The sequence below is a fragment of the Carlito syrichta genome, unplaced genomic scaffold (assembly GCF_000164805.1).
Source record: "Carlito syrichta isolate Samal-C Ts95f unplaced genomic scaffold, Tarsius_syrichta-2.0.1 Scaffold309624, whole genome shotgun sequence".
Lineage (NCBI taxonomy): Eukaryota > Metazoa > Chordata > Mammalia > Primates > Tarsiidae > Carlito > Carlito syrichta.
In genome coordinates this window covers 1,598,345-1,620,413 of record NW_007253720.1, presented here as the reverse complement: position 1 = coordinate 1,620,413, position 22,069 = coordinate 1,598,345, and the positions used below count along the sequence as shown (strand labels likewise).

Below are 22,069 nucleotides of genomic sequence, written 5' to 3'. Positions count from 1 at the left end.
CTCAATGTTTGTTTTCCTTGAGGTGGGGGTGGAGTGTGATGTTTGATTTGTTTCAAATTATTTCTTCTTTGGCATTTAATTTACTATTGGAGCATTAAAACCAAAGTTTTTTGGAAACTAGAAGATACTCTTCACATTTTATTAAGCATCCATTATAGGTACAGTTAAAATCAGTCCTGATTTCTGCCTCCTGTATTGATAAAATTAATAAAAACCCCTTTCATTAAAAAATGTCCTGGGTTGAACAATAAATTATGTAACACCCTAATTATTGTTTTATTAGGACATCATATACAGGAATACATTTATTAAATGTTTTCAAAAATTGAAATGAAAAATAGCATATAACATAAAGGAGTTGAGTTTTTCTTAGAAAAAAGGTTGAGACACACACTCTCTCTCTGTCTCCCTCCCTCCCTTCCCTCCTTCCCTCCCTCCCTCCCTCCCTCCTTCCCTCTAATTTGCTTTCTAAATAAATTTTGTTTGAAAACTTAAAAAAAAAGAAAAAAGTTTGGAGGTGGACTTAATATAGCATTAAGAACAATACGGTTAATATATAGGTGATCAGGCTTCAATATATTCTTACTATTAAATAGCTACTCTAGACTTATGAATAAATGGATATGAGTCCAGAAGCAGAAAGGAAAGTGCTAGCATGAAGGAAAGGGGTGGGATAAAGTATACTACAAGTTTTTTTCTGATGTAAAGACTAAGAGAATAGGGAAACTATTCCATCTATCTTTTCTCCATTAAGTTATATATATATATAAATAACTTGCCTATATAATTGCATCATTTCTTTGAAGTTAGTACTTAACATTATTTTGTAAATACATTGGAATTAACATTAAAGTCAATAAACCAAACAAAGTTCCCAAATAGAATGCTATACCTTCCAGGTGAATTACTAGAGAAATTTCAAATTGGTCAAGAATCTAATTTTGGTTCATTGACTCAGCCTGGTGTCAGTACTATCTTTTTTATTTTCAGTTACCCTTCAATTCTACCACTTTTCCACCCCTGACCATACATTTTCATTTGCCTCCCTCCTTTTCCTTGTTCTGTAACTTAGTAATAGGCCAGAACCAGTCACTTTCAAAATTGATTAAAACAAAAGACATGCCAGGCGTGGTGGCTCAAGTCTGTAATCCCAGCATTTTGGGAGACCAGGACAAGAGAATTGCCTGAACCCACGGGTTCGAGAACAGCCTGGGCAACATGGTGAGACCTCATGCCTGTTGTGGTGCATGCCTGTAGTTCTGACTACTTGGAAGGCTGAGGTGGAAGGATTGCTGGAGCCCAGCAGGTTGACACTGGGGTGACCGTGAGCATGCTACTGCACTCCAGACTGGGTGATAGAGTGAGACTCCAACTCAAAAAAAAAAAAAAAGACACCATATTGATAGCCCATTTTTTTAATTATACGAATTTTTCATCACTCTTTATTGCAATAACATTTACCTCATTTCCTTGCCTTCATACATGCAACAAGATACAGCAAAAAAAAAAAAAAATCTGGCAGAAAATGTTAGATAAGCAAACTTGTTAACATTTATCTTTCACTATATGCAGTAGATAGTTAAGAATATAGAAGCTATAAGTCAAACATCATAATATCCTTAATATATATATATAAATATATATATATTTATATATATATATATTTATATATATATATATTTATATATATATATGACTTTAGAAATTGAGTTCGTTCATGAATTTCATGGGTTTAGAATTCTGCCAAGTCCTAGATTAACTCTAAACCTGTATTCTGTTGAGAGGATCTATGTTACCACCTTGTTCCAGAGGCTGCAGGAGGGTCATGCTCCCCTACATATGCTATAAAAATTGAAGTCCTTAACATATAACACTTTCTTTTAACTGAGCCCCACATAAATAATAAGGACTGAAACCTTTGTTCGGTATTGTTTAAGAACAAAATGATCAACCCAGTCACAATCTACAGAATCACTAAATGTCATTAGAAGCCAATTCCATATGCTAACTCATACTGTCACCATTCTTCAGTGTTGAAGAGCCTGACCCTCACTTATAATGTCTCTATGAGGAAATGTGTAATGGAGATGATATATACCCACCTTGCCCTGCCACCATGCTGGTGAGGAAAGAGTGTGTTCCAGAGTCCCTTCTGAGAGAATAGAAGAGTAAAGCTTAAGAAATGAGGCAGCAGCTGGCTCTTGCATAAGTTAGGTACTCAAAATTAGAAGATTCCCTTAATATCAATAAATATGTAGTAATTGAGAAAATGATTTCTACAAAAGATTCGTGGAATTTTTTGTTTGTTTGGTTGGGTCTTTTTTTGTTGATAACATGGAACTGACCCAGAAATGTTCATAAAGTTCACACTTTTAAGCTAAAAAGTAATTCCATGGTTTTAACAAAGTCCTGTCTTCAGCATTTGGTGCATTGAAAGAAGCATCTTCATCTTCTTCATCTAGCTGTAGGCTGCCAGAAGATAAGCGGATTCTGGCCATGGGTGACCTTATTCCTTTGCCATACAAAGAGTAGTAGTCTGGTTTAAGAATCTCTGGTTCAGAATCACTGGATTCACTAGGTGCATACCTTTCTGCTGTACTCTGATCCATTAAAACTGCTGGATACTCCTGCTCTGCAAACATGTGTGTAAACAGGTCTGCTTTACGGCTGAGGGCAGGACAAGGCCCTAAAGGTCTAAATTCTGACCCAAAAGGAAAACGGACAGTTTTCATATCTGATTGACTCTGAGACCGTTTTGGAGTTTGCTCTTGAATGTTACATGCAAATGCGTCTTCTAAATTTGGGTCTTCCTCTTCTAGATCTACATTGATGTTGCTTCTACCACTAGTCCTGACCATAACTTCTTGGAGTTCTTGAAGGTCTTGCTGAAAGCTCTTCACTCTGATATTCCTTGGGCTTCTTTTGGCTGGTTTCATCGCAGTGGACTCTACGTAGCTATCTGGCCTTGTCCTTTCCTCTGCTAAGATTGGCGACCGTCTGGGCACCTGGGGTGGCTTGTCCACATAAAAAAAGACTTGAGGAGGCATAATATCAACCTGCTGACTAGTACAAGGAATATAGGGCACATCTGTGTAAGTTAGCTGCCTTGCTGGACTCGCTTTGCTTGTGATGCCAGAAGATGTGCTCAAGTGATTGTCAGCAAGCTTATAGCTTGTTTGGAAGGAGCTTAGAGGACTCCTCTCTGAAAAGAAGTCTCTAGGATCAGGGTCAGGATCGGGCTGAGTGGTAAAGACAGGGTCTGTATAAATAAAAGGGAAAGAGGAACTACTCTGGGATTGATGCAACAATGTAGGATTTGCCTCTGGTTTGGAACGCTCCAGCTCAGCTGCAAACGTCACCTCCACTGCGGAGTTCCTCCTCCTGCTGTCTAACACTGGCTCAGATGCATGCACTCCATTCACGTTCCGGTAGTATCCACCACCATATGCTAGTCTCAAATCTTCCACCTTGAGGGAAAGAACAGGTCGGTGACAAGGAAAAGGCCATTTCGTTAGGGTACAGGGAGAGATCGAAATTATCCTTGAATTTTGAAAAGGTTGTTTTTCACAAAGTTATTTCAATCCATGTTATATTCCAGGGTAGAGAATATATACAGAAAGGGCAATAACTTGTACCACACCCCAATTTGTGTATTAAAAATATATGTGACACTATTCTTTCTCGTGCCATCCCACTTTCAGACTCCAAGTTTATGTACTTCAAGCAGTTTGGTTTGTAGCTCTATCAGTGAACCAAGAGTCCTGCTTGTCAGTCCTGACTCTGTCTCTGACTTGCTGTGTGATGTTAGACAAGTCTCCTATCCTTGCTTCTCCAGTTTCTTCACTACTTTCTGTAAAATGGTGCAGAAGAGGGCTATAGATGGCACAAGAGGTTTATATACTAGATGATCCCTTTTATCATTAGGCCTCGGGTGCCTTTTAGATAAAAACTACCTGCGGCTTGAACCAAGGCATAAGAGTTTGTGAGACCTATAATTATTATTTTTTTTTAGAAAGAGAAAAAACGAATTAACCAGTTTCATACTCTAAATTTCAAAGGAAGCCATCATCTCACAGATCTACGGGAACAACACATTGTCCTTAAGTTACAAAATTACACAGCATACTTCAAAACCTTAACCCAAGGCCTTCTACTTTTCCTCTAAGCCTTATGATTTTATAGGTTAAGAAAAAGCAGAGCGTTTAGTTTTAAAAATTCAAAGTCATAGAAATTCATTTGGATCTGCATTTTGCAAGATGTTAGCCATACAGGTTGCAATTTGAAGATGTGCCAGATCCTTCCAGTCTGAAAGGTACACACCAGAGGTAGTTTACTAAATGGTCTTCTATTGGCAGGAAAGACAGCTGACAGACCTCCCCAGGAGGCTAACCTACTCAAACAGAGTAACCTTTTTTACACACTGGGATTCTGGCAGAATCAATTCTTAGATGCATTTAAAATCTGGACAAATTTCACTAAAGAAGTGAAAATTTTTAGAAACCTTACTTGTTTTGACACATCAGAGAGGAGATCTGGCGAGGACCTGCACTGTCGCTCATGGTACTGAGATGGGTAATGTTTCCTGAAATCCCCAAACAGAGAAGTCATTGAAATGGCCTTCATATGAATGCCAGGATACATATAAATCTCTCAATTCAACTTAAAATCAGAATGAAAGAAACAAAAGCATATACCTTTCAAATGGCAAGCTCTTCAACCTCCCTTTTTTTCCATATTCTAAAAGTTGCCTTTGGGTTCTTCCACTATCATAAAGAAAAGATAAAAAACATTTATTCCAGTCATAAACCAATAGGCTACTAAAACTTAAAAGCCTTATTTATTGTTGAAACCAAAAAAGTCTTAATTAATGACATATGTCATGAATCTTTGACCATCACATTAATCATAATACACACTTATCCAAGAACCAGGGACAGAACAACCTAAACTACCCAGAACCCAGAGATTTTTAAAAAGCCTCTGAGCAAGGCTGCATAACAGCGAAAACTTCTGGTCTTTTAAAATAACATACTTTCCATTAAAGGCCTTTCCCCTACCTCCAAATAAGTGTCAGTTGACTCTTATTTTACATACTACTTCAAATGAGGTTATTTATCTGGTTTCCCAATTCATGGCAGAAGAAAAGCAGCTAACTAAACAGAAGAGGATTGCTCTAGTTAGGTATATACTAGCAAAGAAAGCCAGCTAACTGCTGGGAAAAACACAAGAGCCAAAAAAAAAAAAAAAAAATACAAGAATAATAAAACCCAAAAAGTCTGGGCCATTTATCACTGAAGTGCAGGGTCTGACATGCCTCCCCCGCCCTGAGGTTATCACTGCACTACAGCTGCCTGCAAAGGATAATAAGTGATGTTTATAATAACTCAGGTCATTAAGAAAAGGGCAAAATATTCTCAGTATCATCTGGTTAAGAAGGCAAGGATTTGTAGAATACATATTGGAAAGATTTCATCAGAAATAGGTATTTTTTATATCTCAATTTTTATGGAGCAGCCTTCCACTATTTGAAAAATTCTTTATGTGGAAGAATTCTGTTAGAATGTTTTTAAATATTAGCTAATAGTTTTGAAAACTTCTTCCCAAAAATTCCTAGGCTGGTGTGTTCAAGTAAAATCTTAATTCAGCCTTGTTTCTGTTCCTCCAAGGTGTGACCTGTAGTGAGGAGACTTTAGTGTAATATTGCTCAATCTTTTTAATCTGCTATCCCCTTCAGTGCTTTTTCACTTTAGCTTTTACCACCAGAAGGACATTGTTGAACTTGTCTTACCATGGTTTGCAAATGAGCTGAATATAAGAGAAACAATAGGTTTATTAAACACATATTTTCAAAATGCCTATGTCCTCCCATTCTTTCCAAGACTCTAGTCCCACCCCTTAGGTAGGGTGTCCTCATATCCCTGCCTCCTACTTAGCAATCATTGACTTGGTGTGTCACAGAGAGAATGAGCAAGAAAGGATACAATTTTTGAAGTGATTGAAATGGATTCTTTATTGCCTCCAGAATTGAAACTCCTCCTATGCCTCCCATGTTATTGAAAAGAAGCAGTGTGTATAGTTTGCCCACGTGCAATATTTAATTACCTATAGCGGAAACTGGAACCCTTACTGCAGAGTAGGGTTTTGGGCTTTGATTTGGGCTCTTCAGAAAGTCTAAAGAAGGCATGGTATTCCACACAAGTCTTCCAGAAAGCCTTGCAGGCATCTCGGCTGGCCATGGTGAACTCCAAGGTATCCTTGCACAACACCTGTATAAACCAATTTCCATCAAGCATAACATCCTTCAAGAATATCAAAGACCTTCAAAATCTCAATGCCTTCCAAACTATTGGTCCAGTGGCCCATGCAGCTTCTGATTTTCCATCTGGCTCCCTGAAGGTTTCACACCTACTGAAACCTAATGATTGACAACCTTGCAAGGAACAGACAGGGCCACTGCTCACAAACAGAGCCTTCTCTGAGAAGCAAGTCTTGCTTTTCACACTCCCCTCACCTTAAATGCTTTTTCTTTACTCCCTCTTCTCTGCCAGGAACATTTTTATGAAGCTGTAAATTAGGTTAAAATGAACATCAAAGGGCATCTTTTCAAGGTGACAAGAAGTTATAAATGACCAACAGGAAAGGGGAGGAAGGGGGAGATTTCCTTACGGATGGAAGGGTTTATAGGATGATTACATGTTCATGAGTCTTTTCAATGTACCAGCTAGAAACACTTCTTCCATTATGTGCTGTCTTGTATCATATTCCATATTGCTCATTTAGCATATTCTAATCTGTCCTAGGGTAGCTTAGCCTTCCAGTCCCAAAGTTAAGTTTTCCTGATCCCCTGACTCACGATATACCCCCACTGGCCCAAGGCTACACAGCATGCTTGCAGCCCTGTTTTCAACAGCCCCATCAACTGCACTGACCCCCCTCCTTCTCTCATTCCTTTTCAGGTTCCTGCATGCAGCCCCTGGGGCTCTCCATGAGCTTCACACTGGATCCGGTCTCCCAAACTGCTCAAATGAACACTTATATAAGGACAAGATCCAGAGAACAAAGACCAAACTGCTGGATCTTTGGTAGGTCAAAAATTAGTTGAAATACATTTTTCATTTCCTGTATGGTCATAAAAGAACACCTTTCTAGCTCTATCTCACCCTGTATAATGCAGCCTTGCCCAATCATTGCTTCTTTTGCTTACATGCGTACCCACCTCCCACATCCTGCTTGGCTTTGACATTAGTAGGTGTTCAATAATTTTCGCTTAAGGAAAATGAGTGAAGATACTTCATAAAATGGAGCAGATAACACCAAATGATTATGTCCTTAGTACTAGATCTGGTCACTCTTTTGATGCATCAAATTCCTAAAAATCAGTTTCCATGAAAACTTGCCTTTCAGCCCAGCAGCCCCATTTTCCTATTACTTTATTCATTCTGAACTGCCAGTCAGATTTCTTAGTGTTTTGCCTTTAGTAAAAATATTACTAAAGCTCTGGTTGGTTTCTGTAAAGGTAAGAGAAAGCATATCGCCACTCAGGGTCAACCATCTTTCACTCCTTGTATTCAAACCATTCGCAGAAACAACTGAAAAATTCCAAATGAACAGAAAGCAAAAGAACTTATTAGAAAGCTACTTACCAAGATATTGGCATGAAGTTTGATGAGAAAATGCTTTCTCTTAAAACTCAACTTACGGATTTTAGCCCAGTTAAAAGTATTGATCTTTGTATTTCCCTATAATGAAACACATGGCAGATTTCAGAATGTGTCTGTAAGACACTGCAAACCTGACAGAAAAAAAAATGCACTTCATAAATAGGACCACCCCCAATCTGGTGCAGATTGATCCTGTTGCAATAAGTAGAATCTATGGCCAAAGAAGACATTTCGGGTAGGACATGAAGTGGCTCTGGAATGCAAGCAAGAAGGGGTGTGCCTGGAGGAGGTTTCTAGTAAGGACAGGGAGATCATGATAGGAAAGGATTACTGCAGTATATTCTCTAATATCACCTCTTTCCCATGTTTCCAGAGTCATTTGCTTACAAAAAGTCTTCTTTCTCTTGTCACGTCATTAGCTCAAATATCTTCAATAGCTCTTCACTGCCTGCATCAAGTTTTGGCTATACCTTGCTGCCCCGTCTATAATGAATATATAACCTTGGCACCCACTGCTCCCACAAAACACCATTTCATCCAACTCTGTACCTTTCTCCTGTGATTTCCTCATTCTCCTTACTCAGAATGCCTTCCAGATAGTCAAGCCTTCTTGCCACCTCTCATAGAAACTTCTGTAGGATATCCTGCTTAATTACTGCAGCCTACACCCATTTCCAGCTCCTCTAAACTCCCTCGGTTCACCTGGTCTGCCCAGACAGCTTAGTCCCCCACCCACACTTGTTGCTTGCTCAACAAGTAGTCAATTCACATGGTCCCAAAATCAAAAGTAATAGATATATAGATAGATCTATTAATCTATCTAATAGATCTATCTATCTATAGATCTATCTAGAGAAAGTCTCACTCCTATCACTGTCACGCCTACTTCTGTCCCCATTTATCTATTCCCTACAAGTAACCAAATTTTTAAGTTTGTTGTCATGCAACTAGAAGTAAATATGATAGGTTACTTCCTTTTCTGGCTGGTGTAAGACTGAAGGGCAGGGTCTCCCTGGGAATGGGCACTCAAGTTGAAGCCAAAATATACCCTCCTCCCAAGCCAAAGGGCTTGAAAGGAAAGAGTTGTTACCCGTAACACCAGTACTCCCATGTGGGCAACAGCCAGGTGAATCTGCATCCCTTCACCATCATTGGCAGGGTGAGGCCTGATGCCATACATATCTAGCCTCCTTGCTATGTCCAGTAGCAGAATGTCAGATTCAGCTGGGCTCCTGCCACTGAAAAAGGAAAGAATTTATGAACCTAACAAATGCAGCAAAAATGACACTTCCACCCTGAGAGCTCCATGAGGAGCTCAGCATTTTCTGGAGCCTGAAGCTTCTCAGGTTTAAGGGCTTGCTTTTAAGAGTCTGTCACCAGCTTTAGTGCTTGCTATTGAGGGAAGCGGTTACCAGTTTTAGTACTTACATGTGCTTCTGGTGAAAGTGCATGATCTTGCTCTCTAAACAGTCTTGGTTTGGTAAGTACCGGGTTTGTATCAAATGCTTTCTATCTGTTTCTTCATGAAAGTCTCCCAGTTCTGCTGCATGACAGAAAAAATGACATTTTTCAAATCACCACTGAGGAGTTCAGCCATGGAGCATCCAGCATACCCCCAACCTTTGCCAACCTGCCCTTTCTCTGAAGTCATTGCAGCCCCATGTCTCCCACCTCATACTTTATGTATATTTATGCCTCTATAATGAGGAACTAATGGGCTCTTTGTCATTTTTACATTTTGGGGGGTGGGTAGAGACGGGGTTTTGCTACATAGTCCAGCCTGGTATCTAACTCGAGGCTTCAAGCAATCCTCCTGTCTCCACCTCCCAAAGTGCTGAAATTACAGGTGTGAGCCACTGTGCCCAGCCCAAACTAGTTTTTTTCAAATTAGAAGCAGGTGCTTGCTATGAAGTCTCACATCACAGTGTAGATCGTAAAGGCTCTAAGATCACAGGTGAATATTTTGTTAGGTTTTTCTTCTCTTACATTCCATTTATAATCTCTCCTACTTTCAATCAGCCACTAGTGTAGGTTGAATTATGTACCCCCATCCCAAGTTCGTATGTTGAAGTTCGAATTCCCATACCATAGAAAGTGACTATATTTGCAAATAGGGTCTTTAAAAGAGGTGATTAAGGTGAAATGACACCATTAGGGCAGGTCCTAATCCAATCGACTGGTGTCCTAATAAGAAGAGGAAATTTGGACACATAGCGAGACACTAGGGATGTGAACACACAGAAAAAAATTTCGTGAGAACACAGGAAGAAGGCAACCATCCGCTAGCCAAAGAGAGAGGCCTCAGAAGAAACCAAACCTGCTGACAACTTGATCTTAAACTTCAAGCCTCCAGAACTGTGAAAATATGCTTTTTTGTCATTTAAGCCACCAGATCTCTAGTATTTTGCTATGACAGCTCTAGCAAACTAGTATAGCCACCCAACCTCACTCCATTCTGATTGTATGTTATTAAGCAAAGGGGATATAAATGCCAACGCAAGCCAGCCACAACAAATTTATCACTCTATACATTGAGAATCTTGTAAACTCTCCACTAACTGGAATACCTAGTAGATGAATTATTCTAGAAATTATTCTGGCTTTTCCAAATAACTGGCAGTTTAGCCATGATCATAATTTACTCCTTTCTAGATGTCTCCAGTTTACTGTTATAAACAACTTACACTACCTCCAAAGGCAATTGAGGTATTTAGGATTATCTGCCCTTAACGTTAATGGTTTCAGACTGTTTTGACTTTGGATTCTTTTTTCTTTTTTATAATTTGTATGCATCCTCCGTCTCTGTCAAATTTATATTAATTACTTCCTGGTCGCTGACCTCCCCTGAAGTCAGAGTTTAGAACGCTTTGTTCTAAATAAAGACTTCTGGACAGGCATGGTGGTTCCATGCCTATAATCCCAGCACTTTGTGAGACCAAGGCAAGAAAATTGCCTGAGTCCAGGAGTTCAAGACCAGCCTGGGCAACATAGCAAGACCTCTTTAAAAATATATATATAAATAAAAAACTAACTGAGCATGGTGGCAAACACCTGTAGTCTCAACTACTCAGAAGACTGAGACACAAGGATCGCTTGAACCCAGGAGGTTGAGGTTGCAGTGAGCTGTAATTATGCCACTGTACTTCAGCCTGGGTGACAGAGTGAGACTCCCCCCCCCAAAAAAACTTCTAATCTAGCATAAAATGAGAACCCAGATATCCAAACCTGTTAGCACTACATGTACTATAAGAGTAAACAGACTCTCCATAAAGTCCTGTGGTGCTCTCCTATTGAGTAAAATACATGGACAAGATGACTTTTTTTTCCCTTTGGTGTTGGAATGCTATTTTTTTTTTTAAGTTGGAGTCTTACTCTGTCGCCCAGGCTGGAGTGCAGTGGGACACTCACAGTCACCCCAGTGCTGGCCTGCTTGGCACTGGCGATCCTTCTACCTCGGCCTTCCAAGTAGCCGGAACAATAGGCACACGCTACCATGCCTTGCTAATTTTTTATTTATTGTAGAGACGAGATCTCACCAAGTTGCCCGGGCTGGTCTCAAACCTGCGGGCTCAGGCAATCCACTCGCCTTGGCCTCCCAAAGTGCCAGGATTACAGGCTGAGCCACCGAGCCTGACCAGAAGGCTATTTTTTCACTTCTTTCTCAGTTTTCCATTTGTGTTTTAGACAGGTGAGGTGTATATGCATATTTCAAAACTAAAATATAATAAAAACCTCCATATAATAAATGTTTTTAAAAGATTAAAGCAATGGCTTTTTTATTTATTTGTAACAATATTGATAAATGTACAAATCTCACTAAAACTCAATCAGGCTCACATGGTTTCATTGATTAATTCTATCAAATATTTAAAGAAGAAATAAATACCAGTTATTCACAAACTTTTCCAGAAAATATGGGAGGGGATATTTACCAATATATTCTATGAAGCCAATATTACCCTGATATGAAAGCCAGCCAAAACATCATAAAACAAGAAAACTACAGATCAGTATCACTGTCAAATTCTAGTAAACTGAATCCAGCAACATATAAAAAGGATTATACACTATGATCAAGTGGGATTTATCCAAAGATTGCAAGGTCAGTTTGACATATGAAACTCAAGTAATGTACTACACTGTGTTCATAGAAAAAAGGAGACAAAAACCACCACACATTATTATCTGAATAAATGGGAAAAAGCACTGGGCAAAATCCAACACCGATTGATGGTTTAAAAAAAAACCATCAAAAAGCAAAAAACTTGAAGGGAACTTCTTCAACCTGATAGAGGTTATCTATGAAAAACCTACAGCTAGCATTATAAGCATACTGAATGGTGAGAGAGACTGAATGCTTTCCCCTAAGATCAGGAATAAGATAAAGATGTCTATTCTTGCCACTTCTATCCAATATTGTACTGATGATTCTAGTCCATGCAATTAGGCAAAAAGAAAAAATATAAGGAATTTACAATGAAAATTGCAGTCAACATAACACTATATGTAGAAAATCCTAAGGAACCCACAAAAATCTACTAGAACTAATAAATTAATTCAGCAAGGTGGCAAGATATAAGATCAATATACAAAAAGCAATTATATTTGTACATACTATAAATGAACAATTTGAAAATAATATTTAGAAAACAATTTTATTTACAATAGCATGAAGAAATAATAAAATACTGAGAAATAAATTTAACAAAATAAATATAAGATTTGTACACTAAAAATTACAAAATATTGCCAAGAAAAAATTTTTAAAGATCTACATAAATGGAGAGACATTTCAGGGTCATAAACAAGAAGACTCAATATTGTTAAGGTAGCAATTTTACCAAAATTTATCTAAAAATTCAATGCAATCCTCATCAAACTCACAGCAGATTTTTTTTGTAGAAATTGACAAATGATCCTAAAATGTACATGGCACACAGGGCACAGAATAACCAAACAATTTTGAAAAAGAAGAACAAAGTTAGGGGATGTACACCTCCAGATTTCAAAACTTACTTATTCCAACTATTCATTGGGTGAGAAGGCGTTGGTATCATGTCTTTCCTCCTCATCAGTTGATGGTATGGACAAATAGATGCAAATACAGCAGCCCTTCAAGCAATTCTCTATAACCGTATCGGAGATATCGGCTTCATCTTAGCAATAGCATGATTTTTAGTGTACTCCAACTCATGAGAATTCCAGCAAATATTTGCCCTCAACTCAAATTCCAATACCCTTCCACAATTAGGCCTTCTTCTAGCAGCTACAGGAAAATCCGTGCAATTTGGACTCCACCCGTGACTTCCATCAGCCATAGAAGGCCCAACTCCCATCTCTGCTCTACTCTATAGTAATCAACAGTAATGCACTGGCATAAGAATGAACATATAGATCAATGAAATGGACTTGAAAGTTCAGAAGTAACTCCTTACATTTATGGACAATTGTTTTTTGACAAAGGTGCTAAGACAATTCAATGGAGAAATAATGGTCTTTTCAACAAATGGTGCCGGGACAAATGGACATCTGCATACAAAAAGATGAAACACCACACAAGTATACTAAAAATTAACTCAAAATGGATCATAGACCTAACTCTAAGAAGTAAATCTATAAAAGTTCCAGAAGAAAACTTAGGAGAAAATATTTGTGACCTTAAGTTAGGCAAAGAAGAGTTGCTAGATACAATATCAAAAGCATGATCCACTAAAAAATATTCAGAAAGTGGAATTTCATCAAAATTAAAAATTGTACTTTAGCTGGGCTCGGTGACTCAGCCTGTAATCCCGTGCCTTTGGGAGGCTGAGGTGAGTGGATTGCCTGAGCCCGCGGGTTTGAGACCCGCCTGGGCAGCTTGGCGAGACCTCATCTCTACAATAAATCAAAATGAGTCGGGTGTGGTAGCGCACGCCTGTAGTTCCAGCTACTCGGAAGGCTGAGGCAGAAGGATTGCTGGAGCCCAGTAGGTCGAGGCTGCGGTGGCCGGGAGTGGCCACTGCACTCCAGTCTGGGTGACAGAGTGAGACTCCAACTCAAAAAAAAAAAATTGTACTTCAAAAGACATTTTAAACATGAAAAGATATAATTGCAAAATGAAAAGACAAGTCACAGATCGGAAGATAAATTTGCAAATTATATATCTCATAAAGAACCTTTAATCAGAATTTATAAAAATTCAATAATAGTATAAAAATTATTTAAAATAGGCAAAATATTTTACTAGGTATTTTACCATGGAAAGCTTAGGAATAAAAACATAAAAATGTGCTCAACATCATTAGTCATTGGGCAAAGCTAACTATAATTGCAATGAGATACCTCTTCATACACACTGGAATGGCCATAATTAAAAAGTTCAACAATGCTAAGTGTTAGTGAAGGTGTGGAGAAATAAAAAACTCCATACATTTCCAGTGTTACTGTAACAATTTGAATAAGTTTGGCAGTTTCTTAAAATGTGCAACATAAATATTCCATAAGACCTAGCAATTACACTCCTAGGAATTCCAAGAGAAATGGAAACATGTATCCACACACAAACTTGTCTGCCAATGTTTATCACATTATTTATAATAGCGAAACTGGAAATCATCCAAATGTTCATGATCAGCTTAATAGATGAACAAAATGTGATAAATACATAAAATAAAATACTACTCAGCAATAGAAAGCAAAAAACTGTTGTGATTCATGCTAGAACATGCATGAATTTCAAAGCCATCATTTTGGGTGAAAAAAAGTTAGGTGCAAAAGACTCCAGATTTTATCATTTCATTTATGTGAAATGTCCAGAAAAGGCAAATCTCTAGAAACAGAAAGTAAACTAGTGGTTTCCTGAGGCTGAGCATGAGAACAGGGTGTGACTGCAAATAGGCATAAGAGGTCTCTTTGGTGTGATGGAAATGTTTGAAAACTGGATTGTGGTAATGGTTGCACAACTCTAAATTTACTAAAATCGCTGAGTTGTGCATTTAAAATGGGTGAATTTTAGAATATGTAAATTATACTCCAATAGAGTTGTTTTTTAAAAAAATAATAAATCAGCCAGGCTTGGTGGCTCAGCCTGTAATCCCACACTTTGGGAGGCTGAGGTGAGTGAATTGCCTGAGCCCGCGGGTTCAAGACCCTCCTGGGCAACTTGGCAAGACCTCATCTCTACAATAAATAAATAAAAAAAATAGCCGGGTGGGGTTGCACGCGCCTGAAGCTCCAGCTACTTGAAAGGCTGATGCAGAAGGATCGCCGGAGCCCAGCAGGTAGAGGCTGCGGTGGCCGGGCGCGGCCACTGCACTCTAGTCTGGGTGACAGAGTGAGACTCTAACTCAAATAATAATAATAGTAATAATAAAGCACACACACATACACCAATGTTCCAGTTTATTAAGCACAAACCCCCATGTTGACCCTAATGAAAACAAGAGCACATAAGACTGTGCTTATTTTTTTTTGTCCATACAAAACTATGACAACCTAGGAAGACAACTGTGACATAACATACAAATGAGTAAAAAGTCCAATTAGCTATTATAAACAATGTTATAAACATTGGCAGAAGGTGGCAAATGCTACGAACAGCTTCACTGTTATCATGCTGGTTCAAACTACCATTGTCTCGCTCTTGCAGTATCCTTTTATCTGGTCTCCTCCCTTCTACCATTCCCTCCTGAGGACTAGTTTCACCACAGCAGCCAACATGATCCTTTCAAAACCTAACTCATTCCTCTGGCTTCCTAGCTCATTTAGAGTCATGCTCTAGGTCTTTCACATGCTTTTAAGGCCCTCTATGATTACTCTCACTCAGTTCCAGTCAGCCACAAAAGCCTTTCTGATGTTTCCTGAACACTCCAGACATTCTCCTACCCCAGGCCCTTTGCACTGGATGTTCTCGCTACCTGGAACTCTTCCACCAGATTTTGCTGCATAGCATACTCTCTCACCTCCTTCAAGTCTTTATTCAACTTCCACTTTCACAGTAAGCCTACTGTGACCACCTTATTTAAATACTCATGCTGATGCTAACTTTTGTCCATAAAGAAAGAAAAGAAAAATATAAATATTCAGTACCACCTCCAGAATTCCCCATCTCCCTTCTGTGCTTCAATTTTTCTCCGTTGCTCTTATCGTCTTCTACCATGCATTATATAACGTACTTACTTATTTTGTTATTGTCTGATTCTCCTCCACTGCCAAAATGTGAGCTCCATGAGGGCAAGGATTTTTGTCTATTTAATTTGATGCTGTGTTTCCAGTGCCTATAATAGTACCTGGCATGTGGTAGGTAGTCAATACATTTTTGTTGAATGAATGACCAAGAAGAGTTACTAAGGGAGTTCATAAAAAGGGAGGCTTCATTTGGAATGTGCAAATTGTGTTTGAAAGGAAGTGTCTGGCTAGAGCGGAAAGGTTGTGGAAGACAGACCGAAGCAGATGAGAATGTCAGAATGTGGAGGTTCTTGAATGCCCAGAATACAGCAGGCATCCAACAAATAGTGAATAGGGAAAGTCAAAGAAATAAATAACCAGCCTGGTTGTGTTGTACACAGTACCCTATACTCCAATGAAATAATCTGACTGGGAATGATTGTAAAAAGCTACCTCACTGGAATTTTAGCTTTTTTCCCTAGAAAGAGCATCTGTTGACAGATAAAACATCCTCTGGAAAAGCTCAGGTGCTCTGTGCTATGCCTGAAATGGCCACTAGGGAATGCTCAAATCCATAAGGCTGAACTGTTGAGAATGAAATTGGGCTCCCCCCTATCAGAGGCGGCCCAGGAGCCCCCATCCCCTTACTGCTGCCTTAATAGCTGGTGGAGAAAGATGTCTTCCAGCATTGTTTCCACTATCTGCTCTACCTCATGTTCTTACCCCAGTGCCAAGTACATTACTGGACAAATGCTTAGTGTCCTTGACATTCAAGACCCTTCAAAATGGTGCTTCATTTCCCACCACCTCTCCTAAACAGACTCTATGCTTGAGCTATGCTAAGTCATTCTTCATCCTCTATTTATGCTGCTTCTTGTCCCACCATGGTTTTTTTCAAACTGTTTTCTCTAGTTATCATTATTTATCCAATTCCTATATGTCTCTTTAGGCCCAGCACAAAAGCCACCTCCTCCCTCAGCCTTCTCTGATTACTGTTGGTCTTAATGCCCACCACCTTTCTGAGCTCCTGGGGCTCTCATTACCTTTCCCAGTCAGGAGTCACTTGGTAAACACTGATTCAGACACTGTCCCTACCTAAGCACTGCATTCTGAGGTTTCTGGTGAAATTGGAAATCTACCATTTCTGTACTGTCAGGAAGGTAAGGCATAGAGATCAAAAATGAACTTATGAAACAAACAAAGAAATGAAGTTATGATCCTGCAGGACTAGTAAGAAACAGCCTATTCTTGGGAGGCCTCTCTAGAAGAAAGGAAAAAATGCAGTTGACCTTAGAAAAAGAGATACAATCTCCAGCTGCCTAGACTCTGCCCTTAGGGTGTAGAAGCAGCCTGGCCTGCCCAGTATCACTCCCTCCCTGGCAGGCCCCTACTATTCCCTAGGCCTTCTACCTACCTTCATTATTAGGCCTGGCCAAACTACTTGGCTGCTAGGATATGTGGAACTCTAATAGATCCCTGGGGGCTTTTTCCCTTTTAGCCTCCCTTCACCTGCTGCACTCTATGCTTTGTTCTCTGAAACCATGATAAAGAGCAACACAGAACTCACACAGAACGTGACAATGCCCCACAGAGAAAGTGTACCCAATATGGTATAAGTAGGGGGAGTGGGAACCTGCCTGGCAATGTCTATTTTCAGATTCGCCCAAATCAGCTCTTGGACAAGCCAGGGGCAGTGGGAGGGGAAGATTGGACTGAGGTAGAAGAAAATCAGCATTTATTTTTAATCTACAGAACCTTCCTGTGAGAAGGTGTTCTTGTCACTATTTTAAAGACAAGGTAACTCAGAGTCAGAGCACTAAGGGTACTTTACCCTAGCGCAGTAAGGAGGTGCTAGAGATAGGATTTGAATCCAAATCTCAATGACTGCAGTGAACCAGTCTCCTTCTACTGGACCATGCTGTTTCTCTATATCGTATCCAGGCATTCCCTCCTCTGTAAGTCCTAACATAGGGATGGGCATGTTGGGGCAGCTCAGCTACTTTGCTTGGTTCTCTACCTGGCTGATTAAGTCCCGAAAGCAGACATTTGTTACTTACATTGTAAGATGTGAGATATCATCAACGCTGTACAGTTGTCACTGCATGGAAGCCTTCCTAGAGCCAAATCCTTCTTTATTTGAAGAGTAAAAAGATACCTGGAAAGAAGTTGGGGAAAATATCTCGAGAAAGAAACAGGAATAAGAAAGAAGCATTTCCCTTCTCCCAGATCCAAGATGATTCAAGAAAAGAACGGTGCCCCCAGTCAGTCAGATGCCTTTTTGGGATGGTGAGTAATGCATAGGTTTTGCCTCAGTCCCAAACCAGCCCCGGACCACAACTCGGCTGAACCAGCACTTTGGCAGTCCTCACAGCCATTAGGAATCACCCTGGCCAAATCCTCCCGCCAACTTAAGGGAGTTGGCCAATCAACCTCTGGTGGTTTCTGCCACGTAGCAAAACCACATCCCCAGCTAGAGAGAAAAGCCGATCCAGCAAGCGTAAGTGCACTCAGGAAACCAGTAGTGCACTGTTTACAAAATGCTATCAAGTACTCGCTGTCGTAACAACTTAGGAGATTGGTGGAGCAAGGAATTATCACCTCATTTTAAAATTATGGAAAGAGAGGGGCTAGGTGATTTTGACAAGATCATATCACCCAAAGATAGTGAATCTGTGGCTAGAACTCAGATCTGCCACTGAATTCAAGTTGCCTGCTACCCAAAAGATTGTGTTTCAGAATCAAGGACTTGAGATCATGCTTTCTCCTATGCCTAGACCACTGCCTCTGTATTACTAGAGCCCAGCACTGCACTTTACACAGAGTAGGCATGTAATTCATGTTTACTGGGAAAAAAAAAAAAAAAACTACACTAGACTGCTCTTTTTCCCATCAAAAGCTAATCAGAGACCCATAAAATGCAGGTTAGTATCCAGGGCTTTGCCAAACAGATAGCATTTATCCCATACTTTTAAGCCCTTATCAAAGGAAAATCAACCTTTGGGGGAAAAAATGTATATAACAAAGACTCTGCTACTGACTGCCTTCTTCATCATTCAAAATTGGCTCCAATATTTTATTTTATAAATTAAGACACTTATTGAGTATCTAGTGTGGGCATTTCTCTATATAAATATGATTTTCTAGGGAAAGTTCTATGGAGGCTTTTAAAAAACCAATTAAGCCTTGAAGGCAATGTGGTAAATCAAAATTAATTGCAAGTGATAGATGAAAATTCAGATTGAAAAAAACAGGTAAATTGGTAGGTGATTATTCAGTTTACAAAAGCATTCATAATTATAATCCTTCAAATTGTTAGCTCCCCTAATGCATTAGAAATTATTCAATTAGAAAAACTGTATTTGCACACCACTCTCAGAAACCCATGCATTTGCCTAAACAAGCCATCTTTGTAAATGCAACTATACTTAAGTATTCTTAAACAGACCAATGGGAAAGAAATAAAGAAAGCCTAACCTTTGCCATTGCCTGTTTTCAAATATAGATGTAAATGAGAATAATAGCTTCAGTTGCTAAAGGGAAAGTGAATTTCATTTTGTTCATAGCAAGAAAGAAAGGAAACTTCTTGTCATTTGACACGTTCCTTGCTGTTAAGAAGGCAGCTGCCTGCTACAAATACCAAATCCTTGCTCTGAACAGCTGATGAATCATTTATCATCAAATTGATTTTTTTCATTCTTTTTTTAAAAGAAAGATTATCTCCATCAAAATTGGTTACAATTTGAAACTTAACTGAAATGGGTTAGCAAATGCAAACTGATATAGTAGAAACCAAAATATCAAGTTACCTGGGAAAGTGGCCTACAATTCACAAATGTGGAGAGATTTAGGAGAGAGAGCAAGAAAGAGGGAGAGAAGGGCTTGTGAAAGGTGACTTCTGCAAAGGCCCCTCAGAAAAAAAGGGTGAAGATGAACTGGCCATGAACTGTGTTGGGGAGAAGACGTCAGGGAGAATAACTTGCCAACATCCTGTGATCTTGGCCAAATCACTTTAGCTTCCAGGACCTGTTTCCTCATCTGCAAACCAAGAGGGCTAGACTAGATCATCTCTTAGATTCCTTCTATGTGTAGGAGTTGAAGTCTAGAAAGTGGAGTGAGGTTTGGGGGAGTGTTCTGTTGACAATGTATTTTTTCAGAAGTAGCTTTACATTGTAATTCTGAGGGGGCATTTTTCATAAGTATATATCATCATTTCAGAATATTTTGCCTTGTACCTATTATGAGATACCTCAATTTTCAATGTATATGGAAATCAGCTGGCATCATACCTGGGCCGTTAAGTTGCCCTCTGATTGAAACACAGATGCCATGAAGGAGAGCATGCTCACTGTTGTAGCAGTTAGTGGCATAACCCCCAAGTGGTCACTCAGACTTGCTGCCTCTTCTAGAATGTCACCCCTCCTTCTCTCTTAACTGAAACTTAACTGAAATGGGAAGATCTTTTGGAAGATCAACATCTGGAGGACCAGCCAGGCCCACCCTCTCTCCAGCTTGTCACCATTTCCCAGAGAATGCCTTAAAGCCAAGTCTTGCAAAAAGAGGCAGAAGCCCTTGTCTCAAAAAATGGAGAATAATGATTATTAAGTAATATCATGCATCAGATATGCAGGTAGGCACAATACCTTGTAAGCTCTTCCTGCAGATGTCCAGGGTCCACTGGGAAAAATTTCACCAGAAATTTGAAAACGACCTCCTTAGGATCTTAAAACACAATATTTTCATAAGTTTTATTTAAATGTCCACCATAACAATTACAGGTATATATACACACACACACACACACACACGACACACACAAACACCCCTCTCCTCTTCCCCTCTTCCCTCCCCTCCCTATCACTCCTTGCCATCAGGCTTTTGTTTTAAATTTCAATTTTTCACATGTATAAAGCATTGCAATGTCTGGATTCTGTCTCTATGTGGATAGCAATTGGGAAAGTTCTCCCACCCCCCTTCCCATCCTCTTCCCTTTGGGTTTCTTTCTGTAAAACTGTGCCCTCTTCAGTGCCTACTGTGTCCTCTCCTATGAAGTGTCCCATTCTTGAGAGTCTGTATTCCTGGCTGAGAGAAGAACTCATCTTCAGCTGGGGCAGGTGAATATCACCTGGCTTAAGGATATCATAAGGGGAACTAAAAGGTAGTATGGACCAATGCCTCTATCTATCTTAAAATATACACTAAGAACACACATCTATTTATCTTCATACTTACTTGTATTTGAAAATGAAAATAAGAAACTTTACATCAAAAGTAAATACATACATGCAGCACTAGCACCATTCATTCAGTAAATATTTAAGTGTGTATTATGTGCCAAGCATTGCACTAGGCAGGTACTAGGAACAAAAAGACAGCTAGGAGCTTCGCAGTTTAATAGAAGAGACAGACATCTAGACAAGCAATTACAACACCTTAAAGTGCTATAAGTACCGAGCAGAAGGGAAGCACAAGAGGAAGAAAAAAGAGTTTGGAGGAGGTCAAGGAAGTCTCCCTAAAGGAGCCGAGACCTGAGTAGGGCTGCCGGATTTACTGAATAAAAACTGCAAGATTCCCAGTTTAATTTGAATTTTAGATAAATGATTGCCTGGGATGTACTCATACAAAAAAAATCATTCTTTGTTTATCTGAAATTCCAATTTAATTGGGCATTGTATATTTTATCTGCGAAGCCTGTGCTTGAGATTAGTTTTGTCAAAATCAGCAAAGGTAGGAATACAAAGTGGTTAGTGGCGGGGGCAAGGCCAGAAGGGTAGTCAGAGTCCAGTGCTTCGTGTATCATGCTAAGGAGTTTGAGCTTTACTACTCTAGGAGCAGTAGGGAGCCATGGAATTGTTTTAAGCAGGACAGCAATAAGGTCAGGTTTGTATTTTCAATAGATTCCTCTTGGATAGTGTAGATGATGGATTTGGAGGGTGGAGGGAATCTGTTTGGAATCTGTAGGAATATGACAGATGATCGTTGTGCAGTGGGAACAGTCAGTACTATATGAAGCACCAACATATAAAGAGCAGGTGGAGGAAGAGGAACTAGTAAAAGAGATACAGTAACAGTGTTTCTCAAAGTGTTGATGGAAACCTGCCTGCCTCAGAAACCCGTGTGCAAGTTTCTAAACATGCGGGTTGTTGACCTCCAACCCAAGAATGAGGCCCAGGAATCTGTTTTTTTTTGTTGTTGTTGTTTTTTTGGATTTGGAGTCTCACTCTGTCGCCCAGACTGGAGTGCAGTGGCCGCTTCCGGCCACTGCA

The 22,069-nt window shown here is 39.5% G+C and overlaps 1 protein-coding gene across 2 annotated transcripts in view; it reads right to left on the bottom strand.

Annotated features, from left to right (window-relative positions):
• Positions 1 to 2,212: 2,212 nt before the first annotated feature.
• Positions 2,213 to 22,069, bottom strand: part of FRMD7 (FERM domain containing 7) — a 47,052-nt gene continuing 27,195 nt past the window's right edge. The window contains exons 4-12 of one of the 2 annotated variants that reach the window (XM_008067452.1): positions 20,447 to 20,525; positions 17,864 to 17,961; positions 9,090 to 9,204; positions 8,752 to 8,899; positions 7,644 to 7,739; positions 6,103 to 6,266; positions 4,695 to 4,763; positions 4,507 to 4,582; positions 2,213 to 3,467 (exon numbers count right to left, since the gene is read on the bottom strand). In XM_008067452.1, the coding sequence (XP_008065643.1) occupies positions 2,373 to 3,467; positions 4,507 to 4,582; positions 4,695 to 4,763; positions 6,103 to 6,266; positions 7,644 to 7,739; positions 8,752 to 8,899; positions 9,090 to 9,204; positions 17,864 to 17,961; positions 20,447 to 20,525 (1,940 nt within the window). In that variant the 3' untranslated portion in view covers positions 2,213 to 2,372. The remainder of the gene's footprint in view (positions 3,468 to 4,506; positions 4,583 to 4,694; positions 4,764 to 6,102; positions 6,267 to 7,643; positions 7,740 to 8,751; positions 8,900 to 9,089; positions 9,205 to 17,863; positions 17,962 to 20,446; positions 20,526 to 22,069) is intronic. The other variant, XM_008067453.1, reaches the window with a different exon arrangement.